Source organism: Anas acuta, chromosome 4 (assembly GCF_963932015.1).
Source record: "Anas acuta chromosome 4, bAnaAcu1.1, whole genome shotgun sequence".
NCBI lineage: Eukaryota > Metazoa > Chordata > Aves > Anseriformes > Anatidae > Anas > Anas acuta.
The window spans coordinates 26,815,741-26,837,495 of NC_088982.1; the positions used below are offsets into that span (position 1 = coordinate 26,815,741).

At 35.6% G+C, this 21,755-nt stretch overlaps 1 protein-coding gene and 1 long non-coding RNA gene across 2 annotated transcripts in view; both read right to left on the minus strand.

Annotated features, from left to right (window-relative positions):
* The window catches only part of NFXL1 (nuclear transcription factor, X-box binding like 1), a 41,852-nt gene that overhangs the window by 6,087 nt on the left and 14,010 nt on the right, over nucleotides 1–21,755 (minus strand). The window contains exons 16-21 of the mRNA XM_068680276.1: nucleotides 17,752–17,892; nucleotides 15,286–15,452; nucleotides 14,401–14,470; nucleotides 6,844–6,948; nucleotides 4,691–4,777; nucleotides 1,555–1,608 (exon numbers count right to left, since the gene is read on the minus strand). Coding sequence (XP_068536377.1) covers nucleotides 1,555–1,608; nucleotides 4,691–4,777; nucleotides 6,844–6,948; nucleotides 14,401–14,470; nucleotides 15,286–15,452; nucleotides 17,752–17,892 — 624 coding nt within the window. The remainder of the gene's footprint in view (nucleotides 1–1,554; nucleotides 1,609–4,690; nucleotides 4,778–6,843; nucleotides 6,949–14,400; nucleotides 14,471–15,285; nucleotides 15,453–17,751; nucleotides 17,893–21,755) is intronic.
* LOC137855764 (uncharacterized) lies at nucleotides 17,981–21,749 on the minus strand. The gene is made up of 2 exons (XR_011095924.1): nucleotides 18,638–21,749; nucleotides 17,981–18,325 (listed from the first exon to the last, which is right to left on the minus strand). It is a non-coding gene; the product is annotated as an uncharacterized lncRNA (long non-coding RNA).

Here is a 21,755-nt window from a genome sequence, read left to right on the forward strand (position 1 = left end):
GATGGTGAACTATGAGATCAAGCTGGAAAGGAATCAATGTTAGATAAAAGGCAGCAGTAGCTGATATTACTTGTGTGCAGTTCTGAAGCCTATTTATTAGTTACTTCTGTCCTAATCTTTGCCATTGTGTTCTACAACTGGACATTATTAATTAATCTGTTAATAGGCTTGATTACTTATAGGTGAAGTCTTCTAACTCTGAAGTCACAGTCCATCACAAAACACGTATGCAGAAGTGTTTGTCATATGTGGTACTGCTGGACTGTAACTATTTAGTGAATGTACAAGTAGAAAGCAATGGTGGAGGAACTGAAGGGAAACAATCCCAGCTGAACAATCAAGACAGAAATGATGTTGCACACACTGCTGGTGGAGTAAGTCTGCTACACTAGAGGGACCTTAAATTAAGTGTTTTTGACACAAAAATCATTAGTGAATGGAAAGATGACTTCTGGAATGCATGAAAATGCAATCAGGACAATACAAGAACCAGCAACTTTGAATTTCTCACCCAGCAAATGTTCTCTGTAAAAGCCCATTCGTACATTTCAGCATTCAGCTTGCAGCTCTGTCATTTATGGATTATCTTTGCCTAAGTAAAATGCTTCAAACATTTTGCATGCATGCTATAGTTCCAGAACAAAGCTCAAGAAGTAACATTTCCAAATTCAACTTAAAGAAAAAAAGAATTAGACGAACTGTCTTTGAGTTGTATGAAGGAACACGTAATTAACATTGTAGACAGTTGAAGCTTGACTGTAATAACAAAAACTACAAGATGATTACAAAGCAACGCCTGGTCCCCTGGACAGCAAGCACATAACTTCATGCTTTTCCAGCATGGGAGGCAGAGAAACTCGTGTAAAAAAACAAAAGTAGGCCTTGCTAGAGCATTAGTTAAGAGCCATAACACTTCAGTAATTCCTCTAGGCAATTAATCAAAGTACGCATCACTGAAATTGTGACCCACGGAGAACCTCTCTACCCAGGAATGTCCTAATGAGATTGGGAGAATGGTACAAAGTGATCACTCCTGTGAGTAAATCTTCCACACCCCCTTCAAGAAGAGGATGAGCCGCTGCTCCGTGATAAGAACGGAATGTGAAATCCAGGTGAAAACCCAAGTATAATCTAATACATAAAACTGTTTCGATAAATGAGTAAAACGAGTGAAAGGAGTCAGACACCACACACTGCACTTAGAACATGACTGTGTCAAATGCTCCGGCACAGGCATATATGCCTGTTGGAAGGACTGCACTAAGGCTGTAGCCTCTAGATGATAAACCTGACCTAACTGCCACCACTGAGTTTACAGTTAATTTCATAAATAAGATTAGTATTAGTCTCTCCAGGTAGCTGGCACAGAAGCTTCTTGGATTACACTGATGACAACGTACGCTGACCAGCAATAGCAGGTACAGTAAATACAGCCTGCATCCCCACCAGACCTTGAAGGACAAAGACCAATTTAGGTTTCTTGATTCTCTCATGATGGATACAAACGTACTAACAGTACAAGGTTAGTAAAGGGGGAAGAAGAAAGGCCGATACCTGTTGTCTTCGTTTCTCTTCTTCAATAGCAGCTTTGGCTTCTGCCTCTTTTATCTGTTCAGACATACCAAGTGATAAGCAACTGTTGTAAAGCAGCTAAACCAATTTTCTCATAATTACACTTTATAGAACAGTTCAAGCAAAAGGGAGCAAAACATCAATCAAGTGAGCTCTGAACTTATTCAGATTACAAAATATTCCAAGAAGCTATATCAACTCACATTTGAAAACCACAACGCATATAATGGATGCTAGCAGGCTATAAAGTGAACTTCTAACTAACTCGACAAGCTCAACTGACAAATGTAAAACCTGGGGAGAAAAAAAGTTTATTCACTAACAGCCAGGAGAAATTCCTTAAGAAAGTCACTGTAAGTTTTCAGGAACTTAATCCTCAATTCAGTACACTGTACACATACAGATAATTCTTAAATATAATTTCATTCCAAGTAGTTCAAATACTTCCTGACTAACAGAGCAGAAGGAAGCCTCTACATTTGTACTGAATGACATATATTGGATAATGCATACTCAAACTACTTTAATGCCCTTGATGCAACACAAACTATGAATTTAATTATATGCGCTCCACCATCAGAAATTCATATGAAAAGAAACCTTGGACTTAAAACTGACAATTCTGTACAAGTGTTTGGAACTGTTCAAGAAAGCAAATTAAATGCCAGAAATTACAAGGAAAAAAAATGGTACAGAAAACACATTAAAATATGAACACATGATGAACTTGACTCTTAGCTCGTGCATTCAGTTTTGGTCCTGCAATAACAAAAGGATGTGTAGTCTGAACACGTGTAAAGGGCAACAGGATGGAGTGACTTCATCTAAAGAAGATACACAACAGATTCATCAGGTGAAAAATAGGTGATTAACAGGCCACAAAATCCTGAAGACTGTGAAAATACTAAATAGGATTAAGACAAATATTTTTCACAATAAAAAAGCAAATTTAATTCTGTGCCTTAACAGGAGTCAAGTTTGTAACAGAGGGAGCACTGTGGCCACTGAACCACTACCTTGTAATTTTACACGTACAAATCTGATTAATAACTTGAAATTAAAAACCACCTTGATCCTAATAACTGTTCTGTATGTGTACGCACACACACAATTTGCATACTAACAGTGACAACTGACCCGATATGGTTTGCAGATGGAATTTGTTCCAATCAATTTGCAATTCAAGAACTCTTGAAGGCTAGCCAGAAGGCACAGTAGCTCGTGCTTCAGAACACTGTAGCTCAAAGAGTGCATGCTGAGGATAGGGTCAATGAAACAGTCCTATTTGCAGGTTTTCAGACAATTTTATAGATTTTAAAAACTTATATCAAATGTTATTAAGAATTCCATCAAACCAGACTATGACAACTTCTCTACAAAAGCATATAAGAGACCTTTTCAGCCACGTGTATCTGAAACAGGAGAGTTTGGTGTGGGAAAAAAAATGCACAACTACGCTCCTGGTATTTCACTGCCATCTAATGGCAGAATATCAGCTCCAAAAGAAAAAAAGTGACCCACAAAGTGGAATAAAGCAACAGAAGAGCTTTTTTTTTTTCTCCAATGGTGTGGTTATATTTGTGTAAGATACATAGGATACATAGGAAGATTATCCATTATAACCAGTGCAGGAAAAAAAAAATCTAGAACTATTTCTTTAATAAAATGTACAATAAAGACACTTTGAATTCCTCAGAAGTGCATACACTCAGTGTGTGAATTCCATTAAGAGTTAATTTATTAAGAGTTAACACACTTCATTTTTGGAAACTAACTGTCACTTTGCAATGGTGCAAACTACGCTATTTTTGTAAACATCTGCAATTATAACAGTCTTGACACATTAAGTAGTAATTGACATAATAAAGTGCGTATCATAGGAGATCATTCTAGCATGTCATTTGCAAATCCACACAGGCTGCTAAAAGGTTCCTAGTAAGAATTTTAATCAAATCTCATATAAAAACCCACAACAAAGAAATCCATTTTCTTTTGTGAAGAAGGTACACAAAACTAGGTTACACCATGCAATGTATCTGTGGCACTGCTTATAGTAGAAACTTGTAATCACTTGCTTGTTGCACTGGAACATTCCTCCTAGTAGGATGCAATAGCATGAGCAAGAAATAGGAATATCTGCTAATGCAAGACAGCAGCTGACACCGCGCTGCACCACACTGAAATGTGTTCCTGTGTCCTGGTTCCCTGTAGGCTTTTATGAATTCACCCAGCTTTAGTGCACTCCACCTGTTACAAACTCACTTCTTCCACATTCTTACTGGAATGGCTTGTTAGTGTTCAGATTTCTAGAGTTTTAGCATTTGAGCTGCTTGCAAAGTCCTAAGATTTGGTTTATATGGTATGTTAGAATTTGCTTGTTAATCCCAAAATTCCGAGCAGAAGTAGAAAAGTCAGTTTGACTTCTGACTTGCTCAACAGACTGAGTTTTTTTGATTGTATGTTTATTACATCTGATACTTAGCTGATAAAAGTCAAGCAATTTATGCACCAACTCTTTGCTTTTATTGGCCTTACAGAAACAATGTCGATATTCTGTTTCTCCAGGTAAGATAATGCAGTAGTTTCTTTACCTCATAACACAGAAGAACTAGAGAGTAGCCCTGCATATACATGTAATAGGCTGAAAAGCTTACTGCAACTGCTGAAATCTTTCCATACTCCTAGTACAGGATAATAGCATGTGACAAGATCACATACTTCACGAGTGCTCAATCTGACCAACTTTCAAATGGAAAAAGCAGATCTAAATGTCCTGTGAAGTGGCTGGCCCTAATCTTACAGCTTTGATCAGCAGCAGCGATGACTTCCACTTGATCTCAGCAGAACAGGAAAGCTCCAATTCTAACAAAGTATGTTAAAAAAAAAAGTATTATTTTAACACAGGAGTTCACTGAGTTAATTAGCACTGTCTACAAGCAGTGCGATTTTCTCCACTAAGCCAAATTTAATAGTCTGAAAAGGTAGCTGCTATTAAACCGCACATTGAATTACGTTGTACTGCTTGCCGGTATTGTCTTGAAAAAATAATTCCACATTCATTTTTTCCAATTTTTCTCAAAGCAATGAGGATAAATTATAGCTACAATGGATATATTACCTCAGATGCCTTCCGTTTCATTTCCTTGCATAATGCATCACATTCCAGTGAAACTTGGCCTTCTTGTATCTTGCTGCATTGTACTTCCTGTTAAGTATAAATTCAGTAGTTTATAATCTATTTCCCTACATAAAATTGAAATTATAATGTTCATTTTGTTATGAAAATAATTGTAAAACATTCTTATTTGTTAAAACTGTTGTTACACAGAGAATAAAGCTAATGAATAAGTATTTATTGCAGCTTTGTACTGAAGTGTCCTTTTGTGTCTTCCTTAAACAGTTCCGTTTAATTTTTCCTCTCTCTTTTCTTTTTTTTGCCTGCTTGTTTATTTAAGACAAAGTAATATAACCTTGTGAACTCTGGTAGAAAGAGTTACCATTCAGAGTCTCAGCAACTTCATATGCATTCTCTTAACTGGCTGAGACTACAGGGCAAGGTCTGGTCATGGGAAGATCTCCCTCACTTCCTCCCCTTCCCCCCCTACCCCTTACTAATATTGAAGACACGCACACAAAAAAAAAAAAAAAAAAAAACAGAAAGAAAGAAGACAGAACTGTTGTTATCCGTATTACTAGCCTATGAAGGACTTCGCAGGAAAGCATGCTAACATAAAAGAAGCTATACTGGTTTTCATAATTTTGACGAGAAGCAGAACAAGTTTTCAATGTTCATAATGCATGCAAAAAATCCACAGAAGTTTACTTATGTGATGTTAAACAAAAAAAATAAGAATTCAACTTATGAATAAGACACTTTTTTTAAAAACTTTTTAAGGGTATGGATACTGTTTGACAATATTTTTTGGAAACCTAACTATTCTTCAGAGCAATTCAAGCATGTAAAAGAAAAAAACACTTGAGGAGATGGTTAAGAATATGGTCTGCTAAAAGTTGACAGTTACAAATTCAAGTGGTTAATATGTCCTTATATTTCCATATGCACAGTGTCATGATGCCACATTAATTTCAACACCAGAAGAAGATGAAAAAAAATCTGTTTTACACTCAAGCCATGAACTCGTACATCTGATATTGGTTGTGCTGGTTCAATGACTCCTCTGATAAGAAAACAGGTTAGGAAGGCTGATATTGATCTCCAAAGCTTACAAAATGAAATACTTAATTCTTGCAGCAAGCTCCAAGGACAGAAAAGTGGGACCAAGCACAACTACAGGAAAAGGTTAGAACTAGCCCATTCAAAGCAAAGAACAGATAATCTTATGAGAGTGTTGGTGACAGGCCTGTTTTAATAGCAACAGGTGTTGTGAAAGAAAATTCAGGTGATGGCAGCAGAACAGAAACACTGAGGTTCATCTGGTAAACCTGGATCATCTGTTCACCATCAAGATAAGGTATATTTAGAGGGTAGCTTGGAATAAGTGTCCTATAAACAATATACTTTAACAGTAGCATACATGGGGAGAAGATTGGTATTTCTGAAGAGGAGAATTCAATTGTAATTATTAGATACTAAATTCTGTTTCTCCTCATCTTCAAGGTCACATGGAAGGCTGCAGACACAAAAGACTAAATACACAGGTATTCTACACTATATGTAGAAAAATAATTTAACCATGCTTAATTAAGTCATTTAGTTAACTTTTAAGTCATTAGTATTTGCCAAGAGTTCACCATATAGCTATAATGAACTTGTTACATTGCTTTGTTCCTTATCTCTGTTAAAAGCTAAGGATAATAAGCTAACACTAATGCCTCTATTTGCTTTTAGTGTTGCAAAGAACCTTAAGCAATTTTACATTGGTTAGAGATTCACAACATCTGTGCTTGTTCCAACTTTTATAATTATAAGCTTTCCTGATACCATCAGGAAAATGTGCTTTTTCTTCTTAAATCACTCCTGATCATCTGACTGTTCTTCCAGAGGAGCTACAAAAATTCAAGTGTACTTGAAGACAGAAGTATTCTAAGTCTGGAAGCTAACATATTTTGTAAGTCTGGCAGCTAACAGGATTTTATATTCTCCATAGAATCTTTTGATTGTGCCACCCAGATCTCCAGCTGATGTGAACTGTTACAGCTCTACCTCAGTAACTCATACTATTCCAATCTGCACCAGAGAATCCATCCACACAAACCTAGAAACACACAAAGAAAATGCATCACTCTCAAAGCAGTAGCATAACAATTTACCTTTTTCAGTCTCTTACAAGGACATCGGAGTTTAACTTTCTGGTTGCAGTTCAGAGGACAGCAACCTGAATGGCAAATCTCTTTACACCGGTGACCGCAGGGCAACTACAAACAGAAAAAAAAAATCCCCACACAGTAAGTTACTGTAAAATTACAAGGAATCTATGAGCTAGTTTTATTTCAGACATCACAGCTAAACAGAAAACTCATTCAGCTTATCATTTTTTTCCACTTGTGAAATAAGTTGACTTTTTTTCCCTTCACATATTTGCTTGTTACTCACAGCTTTTCAGCTTCTGTTGAATTATATCTTTTATTTGCACAGCTTGATTAAAAGACAATTATTCCTTCAAATCATATATGAACAGTCCTCTCCACAGTAATTTATACAACTACCCTAACTACCTGTATGTTGGGGGAATACAAGTAGGTAAAGTAAGAAGAAACAAACACAAAAAAAAAGAAAAAAACAGAAAATTGAAATTAAACATACTATAGCAAATTGTAGATGAGACAGAACCAACAAAAGAGAAGAATTAGAAGTCAAAATACTAAAGAAATTCTTGCAGATAAAACTTAGTTTTGAACTATGCAGAAGTCAAATACAGGTCATCAACATTCTTATGTCCAAATTAATTTCACAAAATCCTAAACTTCTGCATTTGGTAAATTATCCTGTTTTTGACATCTGATATAGAAGTTTTTAAACTGCCATGGCAAATCACTTATAATGAAAATATTATCATTCAAATATTAACACACAAAATATTATCATAGATTATATATAATTTAAATATGCTACCTTTTAGGAATGTAACAGTGTTCCCAGCATTATAGTAGATTAAAAAATGACAAGAATTCAAATAAAATTTTTTCCACTTACTGTTAGGAGCTTGACTGACTTTGCTCATACAAACACCCCAAAAAAATATTCACAACATTGATTTACCATTTTCAATTACATAACCCAATACTGTTGGTAACTGAAGGTGACAACTCAGATGAAATATCTGTTTGATTTATTTGTAAAGGTACTTCTAAATCACAAAACTATTGAAAACTGTTAAAAATATTTTGGAGTGTTTTTGTTGTTTTTTGTTTTTTTTTTTTTAATCAAAAGTGAAATGTCAACTGTTAACTGCCATCAAGGGATTAAGATACCCTTGAGTCACCATCCCTGGGGGTCTTTAAAAGACATTTAGATGTAGAGCTTAGTGATATGGTTTAGTGGAGGACTTTTTAGTGTTAGGTCAGAGGTTGGACTAGGTAATCTTGGAGGTCTCTTCCAACCTAGATGATTCTGTGATTCTGGAAACTTTAAAATACATCTTTTTCATTTATTAATAACTGAAAAGGTATACATACTATATCACATCATCCACAAGAATGAGAACACTACATTACACAATTACAAAATTACATTAGTAAATTTGGTCCTTAGAAGTACAACATGATTTAGTTAACCTCAAAACTAGAATCACGAAATCACACCTAAAACAGAACATAAAATTTTCCATTTTAAAATTATGCAACAGGTGCACGTGTTTTCATGTCAAGTCACAAACTTGTTACACTGATAGATATTTGGTGGTTTGGGAATTGTTTTTCCAGTTACTCTCATCCCATTTCACACAGGACTAGAATGAACCTCTAAGACATCAAGCCCAGGCTGCCATCTCATACGGTCCCTGTGACCTTACCATGAAAACAGTGATGGGGGGAGACACAGTCGACATAGGGCCTCACTTTAAGAGGAAAGCACTTTTTTTTTTTTTAGCCAGCCTAAATCTATTAGTTCTTATCCTCATATTGAAACAATTCTCTACTGTCCTTTCATAAAAGGCTCTTTACTCCCTTCATTGAATTTCAACCAGCTTAAATCAACGTTTCTTGAATACAGTAGCCAGAAGTACGTGTAATATTCCAAATGACATCTCAGCTGGAAGGACTTTGTACAATGCCTTAATTGAAACTTATTCTTAATAAAGTATCTTCCCCTTAACATCTTAAGCAAGCTCTCATTTGCATTTCTCTCCAGCTAATCGTGCTGTGACAATAAGAATTTCTGCTGTCTCTCAAGAACTTCATATTAGCTTTGACATGCATGGTCTTACTTTTTTTTTCCCTATAGCTAATAACATGCTCCACATGCATGTGTTCTGCACATGTGTTTCTTCAGCTGTCATGTACCGACAACACTCCACAAATTTTCATCTGAAAATCCCAACGTGTATTTGGTGCCAAGGTCATTACTGAAAACAATGCAGGATCAGTCCTCGAGCTGGTCCTTGGGAAAATTTCCTTACTGCTAACATCTCTTGCTCCAAATCCCCATTTAGGGTTTTTTTGGTTTTTTTTTTGGTGTTGTTTATAGTTTGGGGGGGGGGGGGGGTAAGAGGAAGGTTGGTTTTATAAGAAAAAAGCCTACAAGGAGATGTTTCCTTTAGTACACCTTAATCCTCTTCATTATGTTAACCAGATATTCACTGTATGGCAATGCTTCTGTTGGAACATGACGTGGCAGATCTAATAATCTTCCTTTTTTCTGAAGGGAAAAAAATTAGTCACCCTATCAAAGAAGAAACTTAATTTTCTCTGGCACAAATGATCATCAGCAAATCAATCTTGCATTTTTGAGGGAAAAGCTTGTCTTTAAGCCTTTTGTGCTACTGGGGTCAGAGTTCCAGCCAGGAGCAGAGTCTGCGTAACAGCGACCACCAACCTTGCAAAATCAGTTTGCTACTGCAGCACAGTAAGAGAATCAGCCTCCTTCTGGCTCCCTACCCAAAAGCATCACACAGTAACAGTAACCTAGTCTCACCTGCAAGATGTCCCACACTGGCAAGAAAGATGTGGCTAGAACTACTGCTTCCAGCTAACTCTTGCATATGAATTAGGCACATTTGCAGTAATAATGTCAAAACCCGAACAGTTTTAGAACTGACATGTCAAAAATGTCAAAGCTGACAATTCTGGACAGCAGCACTCATGTGAAGCTCCAGGTGCTACTGCAATAGAAATTCTTATGCCACATACTGCCAGAGCACAGCACACAAGTATGTTTAACCCAACCCTGACATCTGTATTTACCCATTTAGCGCGTGGAACTACTCCGTTCACACCCAGCAGGGCAAGAATGAAGCTGGCAGTGTAAGTTGCTTCTTACTCCCTCCAATGCAAAACTAACTGCCCCTCTTGATTTCATATATTAACAGAGTGAGAAAACAACATTGCCCCCATGAGCTCAGAAAACAAAAGCAATTCTACCACTTCTGCTGGAAAAAATACTGCAATGAGAAGGAAGGAAAAAGGTTTTTTGCTTGGTTTTGAGTGTACATGCTAAGTTTCTGGGTGCTAAAATGTACAGTGATCTATTTCAGATCTATTTCAGATCTATTTCATGGTAAATGTGTCTTCTTGTCAATAGCTAGCGAGCTAAAAGCTAAAATGATCAGGCTGTGTATTTGTCATGGCAAGCTCTTACAAAGAAAGCCATTTAATCCACAACTCTGAACACAAACAAAACGCTTATGAGCATTTTCCACTTTCGCAATGCATTTAAATCACAACATGCCCGATGATGACAAGAACAGTCAACATTTATGGACATTTAACTGATTTCCACCAGCAGGTAATAAACACAACCTGTTAACACACATACAAGGAAAACATCGCTCTTGAGCAGCAAGAGTACAAGAGTTGAGTTTATCACTTCCAACCCATGGGGTAAACTCTTCAGTTTAGAGTAGCTTTTCTTCCAGAGCTCTATGAAAACCTCCACTGCTTAAACCAGACACGGAGGAAAATCCCCTCATGATAGAAGCAAAGCTGTGCATCTTGCAAAATGAAGTTTTTGCAAGCCACATGCTTTTTCAAGCTGTGTTTACAGAATTTAATTAGCGACCTAGAAGTAACATTTATTTCATTTTTTCATTTTTTCTCAAACTTAAGATTTTGCCTCTATGGCACTAACACGTTAACATAGATGTGTCACAATGTGAAACATGGGACCACGTTAAGACACTATCAAAGTGCAAAATACTCTTATTTTGTCAAGAAAATAATAATTACATAGAGGAAAATGTGTTAAATGGATTCACAAATACTATGAATCTATAAACAATGAAAGCTGGCAGACTGTTAAAACTTGAATTTAAGATTTATCCCAAAACATCTGCTAACATGATCATAAGAATTTAATCACCACTGATTAAAAAAAAAGTTAAATTTCCTTCAACAGGATATTTAGTTATTGCTACAAAACAAGGAATAGAACTTTTTAATTAAAGCTTCCCATCTAACAGCTGTAGCAATATCAAAGACTTTGCTTCTCCCTAAAGCAGAAAGGAAATACGAGCTGTACTGTATAATACTCGAAGTCTTTCTAGCTTTATACTACCACAGCCAAAACAAAAGCATGAAACCTGGCGAGACTTTCAAGTTCCTGTTGTATTTTTTCAAGGCACCAGACAATAACCCATTTTCATAATCCCCGAAAGTAGCATGCTACCTGTAATTCAAATATGGTAGTATACTGCCTAAAACAGTTTCCATTAACCAAATAGACAAACATCTCAGAACTAAGACTTCAGTAGAATACTGAATTTTATTGAACCTAATTTTGCTAAAAGCCATTTTGCTAAACTTGGTGGAATTACAGTACGTGCTGATTTTTAACAAACAGCAGTTTCACTGAGTTCTTCTAGCTCAGTAAACCAAGGTCAGCTTCTGACACTGAAGAAGGAAATTCTCATAAAACTGTAACTAGAATTTGAGTCTGTGAGGACAACACAAAACATTTTCAATTTGGTTTTGAGCAGAAATATTTGATTGTGAACTTTATAAGTTGTAAATTCTGTATTTTATCTGCCTTATCTTTTGGCCAAGTTGCTTGTAAGTTCTTGTCATAAGGACCCTTCAACAACCTTGACCCGTATTCCTGTATTTGCTGGGGTAGGAGAAGAGGGACTGTAGCAAAGGGGTATCTGTTAAGACTGCTCCTTCAAATCATATTTATAATATCATTGATTCCATTAAAAGAGGCTATTAGTATCATTTGTGTTATAGGACTGCCAGCTTTCCCAAAGTTCCTAGTGATACAATATACTCATAATACAGATACAGTATTCCTAGCACTGTTCAATATCTACAAAAAAGGGAACAATTTTTTTAGACAAAAGTTCAGAAGAACATGCAGTACTTTTGAAGTTATCAAAACAGGATCAGGAAAAGTAGGATAAAAAAAACAAGCAATAAAACAAAGATACAAGTTAACTGAAGCAGGACTGCACTAATACTTTTTTGTTTCAAGAAAACTAGTAAGAAATAGAGCTAGAGACACAGGAAGAGAAGGGTATGCATTTTTGCATCATCAATTACACTAAAAGATTTTGCAGTCAGCAGAAGCTGCATAAATCCTTATTTTTAAGGCATCTTTTGGAATGAGGATTTTAAAAGGTAAACAAATGCTTTATCCAATTCTGTTGTTCTGAGCTACCCGTCCAAAACCCACTGAAATCAGTTTAAAATAAAGGCATCATCTGTGCAGCAGGGCAATTCTTAACTGCAAGCTATAATTCAGTACTGCCACTGGACAGATTTTGAACCACAGATTGTGTTTTGGGATTACGTCCAGAAAAATCACAACGGCTACATTAATCAAAGTCAAAGATGAGATACAGAAAAAATCTTTGAAGAGAAGCTGAAGTACAGGAACACACAGTTCATGTTAAGAGATTATAAGTACTCTTGAAAATAAAGAGGAGGAAGTGTTGCAGCAAATAAAACCAAAGAAAGAGAAGGAAATGAAAGGACTAAATTAAGAAGTAAATGGACAATGAAATAATATCCTAAAGCATTCCCCTGCCAGGAAGAGAACTTTCAGACATCCAGATGAGAAAATGGTGACAGGCACATTCATTTACTTGTGCAAAACAGACACATAAGGAGGATGAACAGAATAGAGAAGACCACACGTAGACATCTACAAGGGCAAAAAGCAGAAGATGTCAGTAGGCACAGAGCACAGACTTTGTTGGGGTTTCATTGATGAGTTAACAATCTTGTCTGAAAAGCAGAGGAACAGAGACTGTTTGGAAACAAACAGGAATACCATCAATTTTTGCATTTACTCAAAAACCAGAAGTGTATGGCAAGGATTCAAAATTGACGCCTTGAGCACTACAAAATAACGCAACAAAAGAAGAGTTTTGAACCTATGTTTATTTGGTTGAGGCAGAATTAAGAAGATTAGGTAAGATGGTAAGTCTGAGACTAGAGAATGTTGTAGGCAAACCAGCATAAAGGAGCCTAGTGGAATCAGTGGAGAATGAGGGGCTGAAACGGACTACTTATGAGTGCCAGCTAAACGCTGCTGGTAACAGAGACATAGCTCCACAGTAAAAGGCCAAAACAGAATAACAAAACAATAAATAATGATGTGATTAAGTATTTTCAATACTTCAAATGTTCAAGCATTCTCTTTATTGCAGGGAAGCAGAATTTCTAAGAAATTTCTAAGAAATCCTGAAGAGCTTAGCATGGAAACACTTCCCAAAATATCCCTGACTATTCATGTTTTTCCACTTTTTAGTTTTCTAAAAAAAAAAAAAAAAAACGGGGAACAGAGCGAAGAAAGGAGTGTTAGCATCACCACAACGAATGACAACTAAAGAACAAAGACGCAGTAAGTGATACGTGGATTTCTGAAAACACACAAGCAGCACAGAGTAACCTTGCTGGGAAGGTCCAGGAGAAGTCATTTGGCCCATGCCTCATGTCTTACAGCAGTAACATCCACAACTGGACTAATCCTGATACATGTCTAAGCTGCAACTGATGAAAATTCTGCAGCTTCTCCAACCAATTTTTCCCATGCTCTACAAGCTTTACTTCTCAAAAAGCAGTATTTAACAGGAACCTTCCTGACACTTACAGTCATTCATAGCCTGTACGTCATATATTAAGGATATTATTCTTCTCTTCTTAAAGAGATTAACTGGCTTGTCTTAAACTTCATACTACTAAACATTTCACTGTCACAGTCAGGCTTTAACAACTTTATCTCACTTGTCAAGTCCCACCCCCTCCCACCCTTTTTTTTTTTCCTTCCCAAAATTGTTGCACAGTGATTAACAGCCCTGCACAAGAAAAATGAAGAGCACGATTTTCTATTTGTTCTAACCAAACCACACCCCATTATTTTAGGGATATATATTTTCAATATCAGTTTTCAACCACATCAAAGAACATACTCTTCCACATTCAACCTCACCTGTATGCTTAACTTTGCAAGCCATGAACAGAAAGTACTCACTAGTACTGCCCTGGAGACAGATCCCAAATCATTCAGTATAACTTTGGCAGCAAGACATTAGTAACTGTCCTCCAGATACAGTTCACAAACCACCTGTGCATCTACTGCCTAGTGTATTACTTCAGACTAAGATTCTTCAATTTGCTTAGCCTATGAAACTGTATCAAAAACCTTACAAAAATAAAATTCACAGACTTCCAGATGTCCATCAAATCAAATACTTCTTTGTTAATATGGCTTACCTCTTTTGGACACTGATTTTTGCAGGAAGTTAGAAGATCCTTTTCTTTTAAATCAGCAGACGTTAGTTTTCTATAAAGGAAAAGATGTACTTGTGGTCAATTCCAAAGTTTAAAAAAAAAAGAGGAGTCAATACAGTTAGTGATGCATTTTAAGTGTATCTCATTGTAAAGAAAAGTAAGGTAATTTGGCCACATCCTACGGCCACTATCCACTATGTCTCTATCAGAAGAACACAAATGAAGAGGATTTACAGTACTTTAAAGGGAACATACACCAAAAAAAAAAAAAAAAGGCTACAAGTAGGACGAGTGTTTTCAGAGCAATATGCATACAGAGGATAATGCTTAAATCCACAAGCCCACCTTATATTTAGGTAAAGCCTATCTTCCCTCTACCCACACACTTACAAATAATTAAAAAGAAGCACAAGTTATTATTAATGTTTTCCAATAACTACAGAGTTTGAAGGACTTTTTTTTTTTTTTTACAAGTCTATATTTTTCAAAGTTTTAGCAGTAAGGATCTTTTATACTAGCTACATTAATTCTAATTCTTTATACACTGTAAAAGACCCATATATAGATTAAACATTATGTAGATTACTATACATTTGCGTAACTCAAAATATTACTGAATTATAAGCATTATAAATCAGTTCTGCTCATGGGACTCCACACAAATACAGTTATTTTAGCTATATTAGTACAGTAACACCAAATAAAAACACTGGCAAATTTTAAATCTTAAAACAATGCATTATACTACAAATGATAACCTTTAAAAGAAGTTTCATAACTTGCCATAGAGGTGTCTCCCATCCCCATACACGTCAAATGGTTTCCAATTAGTAGCATTCAAATGAAAAGTCCGATTCTGACACTTACAAGCATTCGATGTACAGAACTGACAGTTTGCAGTGACACTTTATTTTAAGCATCTGGAGACATGATGGGCAATCCCCGGGATGACAGGGTAAAACACAGCGGTGAGAACAGCCAGGTGGCCGTGGCTTGGTACACTCCTCTTCACACTGCAAACATTCTGGACCTGCCTAACAAAATAAAAACAAAGCACTAAAGAAAACACCAACCATTTGTTTGCTAGACGTCACTTACAAGCCTTTAGATAGAAGAAACAGTTGGGGTATTTTTACCAAAAGAATTCAGCTATTCAGTTGGATATCCCTCAAGCAAAATATTAAAATGTGTTTTTATTAAAATGTGTTTTAAAAAGAAAAGCAGAAATGCCAGAGTTAGTAGGTCAAAAACAAAGTTCTATTTTGCCTCCTAGACATAAAAGAACCTCTCAGTATTAGCGCTTTGGAAAATTGCTGTTAAGTCTGTTAACACTCTGTGGAAAACTCTCAGAAAAATAATTTCATATTCATACATCTCTTCCCACCCAACACAATATTTTAATGCTTTAGTTATGATACATGCAATACAGGGGCGTGGAAGTTTAAAAAGCAAACTAAGTCATTCCATTTCCATACATGTATGATAGCCTGCATAATCTTCTAAAAAGTATGAAATGAACATTAGCAAGACAAATGAGGTTCCATTTCTATTCATATTCTTAACAACTTATCCACAACCCCAGTCTGCAAATACACAGACAAATTGACACGATTTAACAACTGAACTTATCCAGCACACTCTTTAAGGCATAGCACCACATTCAAATGCTCAGTCTCACAAAAGCCAGTCAAAGTAAAGCCAATTTACCCAAGAATGAGGCTACACAATGCTTCTCCAAAAGGACTAATTCCATGCCAGTTTTCATTTTTTTTGCTGTTTAATATAAGGGCATAAGGTTTTAAGTTTTAATACAGCTTTCCCCCTATTTTCCTCTGCTTACATTTGAATAATTTTTGCTGAAGAATTTTAAAAACAAACCTTTGTACAATGATAATTTACAAAACACAGTCCCTCTCCCCAAATTAACATCTAGGAAAGCTAACAGCAATTCAAAGCATTTTGAAAACTGTGATAAAATTTAACAGCGTGTAAGAGCAAACTGCTGGCCTTTCTACTGTATTTTCTAACAACAGGCAGAACAAACCTTAATTCCAGACAGAAAAATCATTACAGACACAGACAAGAAATTTTATCAGCCATTTTTTTTGACTATATCTGCAATTTAGTTTATCACAATAACAGAACAAAAGCTCTAAAACGTCAAAACCAAATGGAGTTTGTAAAAACATAAAGAAAATTGAACAATGATATCTACCCATACTTCCCAGGTACAAAGCATCCCTTTTTTTTGAGAATGCATTGTTTCCTTCAAAAAAGAGCTAGGCATAATCCTGATCAATATGCATTTCAATGGGTTTAACTGAAGGAGTAAGCACTCTCTTAGTCATAACTTGAGATATTTAAAGAGTTGTCACTTAGGATTTACTGATGTCACTCTGCTGCTGCAAGTTACTGGTTCCCAAGTTGCCTTAACAGCTCACACTCTTCAGACAGAAGTTCTACAATCATTAATAAATTAATAAAGTAACTGCAATATATACAGTTAATAGATGATGACACTTCTTCAAGATTGGAACTCACAAGTAAATTATCCTATTTAAGTTAAAATGTAACACTAAGCTAAAATATAACAGTTATATTTTGTATCCAATTGAATGCTTCCTCAGTTTTCTAAATGGCCAGAGACTATATTGCAATCTTTTTCTGAAGTAATGCTTTAAAATCTTATAAAGCTCTTTTGCTCCAAAGCATGATTCCCTCAAAGCACAAGCTATGTGCTTTGTTCAAACCTTGTCACCTTTGCATTTTTCTTTTTGTTTCATATTATTTTCAGCAACTCAGTCTCACGACTGTTTCCAGCAGATACTGATAAACCTGAATGCATCACCCCAGTGATTTAAGTCTTTGCCTGTTCTTCAGCACTGCCAGTACTCTTTGACAAGTATATGCCAGCCTCCTCAACCCATCCATGTATACCTCATCTCAGTAGCTTCCCCAGTAGATTGCAAGTGCATTTGTTTAGAGGTATTATCAACAGGTTACTCAATCCCAACGGTTCTGAAAACTAACTTTAGAGGAGAAACATCCATGTCACAAGAGGTTTTGATGACTACAAAGCAATATAATAGTATGTTAATGTAAAACAAAAAGGTGCACATTTATAAAATACCTAAGGCTGTCTAAGTTTTATTGTCTGAGGAATACAGACTAGCTAAATGTCACAGCATCAGTGGGAACAGATCACATGCAAGCCTCCAAGCAGAATCTCAGATAGATCCTGTGCCTTCCAGCAGCATATTCTTTATTTTCCAATTAAAACTGAAAACAATATATAAAACACAATAAAACGAAAGCAAAAGAAAATCAGCCTACCTTCTTTCCATCTGCACTACCGTTGATTTTAGTAACATGGTGACATTCTTTCATGCAGGTGTGATTCTGACAATTGAGAAGCCGCCCACAAGGTCTTTTACATGAGTAGGGACCTGCAGAGTGACACGGTAAGGGACTCACCTGAAAGTGACAAACAAGAGATATATACATATATATAGGCAGACTGTGTCTGTATATACATACTGCACATGCGTTCTGAGAGAGTGCGTATATCTAGATAGATGCATACAAATACAGTATCATTAGAACAAAAATTTCTCTGTAATGTACCCTTTGCTAAAGAACAAAACCAGTGGAAAGTATTTGACTTTTTTTTTTTTTAAATACATAGAGACTTCACGTTCCTATTGCTAAAATCACACATTTGTTTTACAGTGATTAATTAATAAAGCAAGCTTTTCTACCACATGTAAACAAGCTAACTTTCACAACATATCTTCCTTCTTCCATCTTTTTCTTTAAACAGACTACTGCAGCCTCAAATCCTTTGGTGTTATTTAGCCCTCCTTTCTTTATTACACTCATGCCTTCCATTAAAGGTTCCCAAACTGCTCTACAACTATTACAGAAGCTGGCTACAGCTTGTTTTCACAAGGCTGATTGTGCCATGGTCATCACAAACCCAAAACATTCTTACAATTCTACAAATAGAAAACAATCTGCAAGCCAGACATTCTAAAAAGCAAAGTCACCATATCAAATATAACTCACAGAAATGGAAAGGGGAAGAAGAAAATGCTCAATGACTGGCTCAGGATTTTAATTGCTTATGAGTGATATATTCTTACCTTCTTATTTGAGGGTAACACTCCAGTTAACAGAGCTTTTTAGTACAATTCAGAGCATCTATTTAGTAGGCTTTAACTTTCAGTGGCACTGAGATGGAATGTATAGCTCCTAACTTTGTTAACTAGGTTACTTTCCTAAAGCTGAAGGGTATAAATACCCTCCATATCAAAAACATCAGAGGAAACTCAGTGCTCCCATTTTCCTAACATTACATAATATTCACATGAAAAAGAATTAGCTTATGTGATGCTGACAATTTTTTTGTTTTGTTGTGATCATTTCACAGAGAAAAAGAGAAACTATTTCTGACATTATTACACAACAGAGTAATGTGACATAACTCACTTTGACTTGACTAAGGCTGTGATTTTATGTTACAGCTTTAGTTGACTGAACATCTTGGCTCTGCACCCTCTGCACAAAACCAAGAATTTAGACTTCTGTCTGCCTGAAAATGAGACTGATTTCACAGGATATTCTAAATACTCCTCACAAACAAAATCAGAACATTTTCCTTCCTCTATAGCATTTAATGAAATTAGGCAACTACAAAATAATTAAATACAGTAGATACGTAAATACCCTATCCAGTTAAGATTTTTTTTGTCTTCATTTACCTTCTACAGGCTTTAATTAATGCTTTTCCATAAAATCAGATTTTGAATATAACCATTAGATCTCCAAATTTGATTTTAAAAGAGCACATGTATGCTACTGCTATGAACCGCCAAAGCTTATAGTAGTCTAAGCAAAGTAAAACATCAAGTTTTCATTTTGGGGTGGCAGCAACTGTGATGATACATGATTTTCTGATCTACAATCTGAATCAGAATTGAGTACTGCTCAATTTTCAGATCTAATGAAGAATCACTAACTTTTCTAAATGTATGTAAAACCACTTAGAATGGACCCAGTGAAATTATTTAAAGGAAAGCTGCATAAGACACAACAAATCTAATTTTAGGTTATAATCATATTTCAGTGAACACAGATTTGATACAATTACATACTCTGAAAAGTAGTTTTAAGCCTGTTGTCTCAAGTAATAAATCACTTGCTCTAAAGACATAGGCTTGCAAGAAGTTGAACTAAATCAGTCCCTTCAAATGCTTTAAATTAAATGCCTGTGAAATAAAAAAGTTTGGCAATATTTAAAATCAAACATTTACACAAATTAAAATTATTGTCCAAGTGAAAATGTAAAGACAGCAAACATGTTTTTAGTAGCGTACAGTTCCTAAACCCTTGCATTCATTCACTCTTCCAGTTGTTGTCTGCAGGCATCTTGGTAAAGTACAAGTCCTTGTAACTTGCTTCATTCCAGCTTTTTTCTTTTGTACCTCCCACATCATTATTACTTACGTTGGGCTGTTTTGATACCTGATGTATAGTACAACAACAAGATCCTCTTCACAGCAAAACTTTGCTTGAGAAAATTGTTACGTGTGAAACTTGAATTTCCCAGTGAAAATCCCCTCAAGGGCTGGGAACTACTACAGGAGAGGCTGTATTCAGAAATACACAAATGTTTCTCTTGCTAACAAAAGTAAATTAGTTTAAAGGTAAGAGTACCTTGGGTACATAAAAATGTCCCTAAGCCACATAGTTAAACATCCCCTTCACATGCACATTAACAAACAAAACATTCTTTGCTTCTACCACTATCAAAGTCTTAAAGATTAGGACACTTAATTCCACTCCAGAAGCTGCTGAAGTGCAGCAGGAAGGAAGCACTGCACCCTGTTGGCTCAGGGAAGGAAAGTTTAAACTAGCATCAGAAAACATAAATCCCTTAAGAATATGTTCCCTGAGATTCCTCTCTATTTTCTGTACTAACCTGTAACAAAAACATGACTCAAAGCCATTGACTGGCTCTGCTAAGACTAATACACAACAGAGAAGGGATTTGTTTTGTTACTCTGAAATAAGCAGTTACAAACATGTGGTCATTGGAACCACTTTCTCTAAGAAGAGCTACTGTCCTCTCTTATGGAGGGTTTACATCCATGCAAACCTGAATAGTGCCAAAACTGCTTACATTAACTACAGCAAGTTATGTTGGGCCAATTACACAAAGCTTACGTTTTGTTTAAGTATAAATTCACGAAAGATAGGTTTTATCAAATGTCACCGTATCATAAGAGATATCATTGACTCAAAATGAAACAGTGGTTGATACATATGGATGTTTTACTGTGAAAAGCAAAGCCAAAAATCCACTGTTCCAACAACAAACAAAAATGCACAGTTATTCTTTAGTCTTTATTCTTTAGTCTTTATTCTTTAAAATTCTAAAAGCACATTTTGAGTTAGCATCCAGCAAGCTGCAGAGTAGTTCATTGGAAGCTGTATTCACAGCCTGCTTGGATCAATAACTGCATTGCCTGAATCGATTGCTGATGTATAAACTTGTTAAAAACAGCTGTGGATGTTGCTGCCACATATTGGGTTGCCATTACAACAGAGAGGAAAAGATTATTAAAGAAGGTCAAAGGAAAAAAAAGGAGGTGGTATCTTTAAATATTTTTAAGTTTACTGTTTTCTAGAATTTTTCACTTCCTTAAAGTGAAACTAAATTTGTTATATTTATTTTAGCTGCACTTTCATTGCTTGACTTTCAGAAACAACTATAAATACTGATGCCTGTTATTTTAGCTTCAAGGTCAGTTAGAGTTTCTTATAACATAAACCAGAATACATAATAACTTCATTTGAGATTGGAGAAGGCTGCACATCAAGAAAATAACTTTTTAGTCCACTAATTTTCCTGTACCACACTACATTCGCTACCCTTTTAAAACAAACAAAGGACATCAGTTGCTGGAAGACTGAGGAAAGTGTGGAACAGGGAGAAAAGAATAACTATAAAATAAAGAGGGGTGAAAAAACAAATTTAATGAAACACACAAAAATCAAGGTAAACACTAATTGAACAACTATGCAAGAATGTACAAATAGCTTCATAAATCATGAGTTTAATTTCTATCCAAGAATTCTAAAAAACATTTATATATTCTTCAAAAACAGACTAAAATAACTCAGATATGTAAGCTTTTGTGATAAGGTGTTTCATTGGTTTTAAAACGTAAGAAAGTCAGGTAATATTTGTCTTCAATATATTTATTTTTTTTGTAGACTGAAAAAGGGAGATATACTTCATATTTCATTTTAAAAAAGCCAGTGTCCAGACTCAC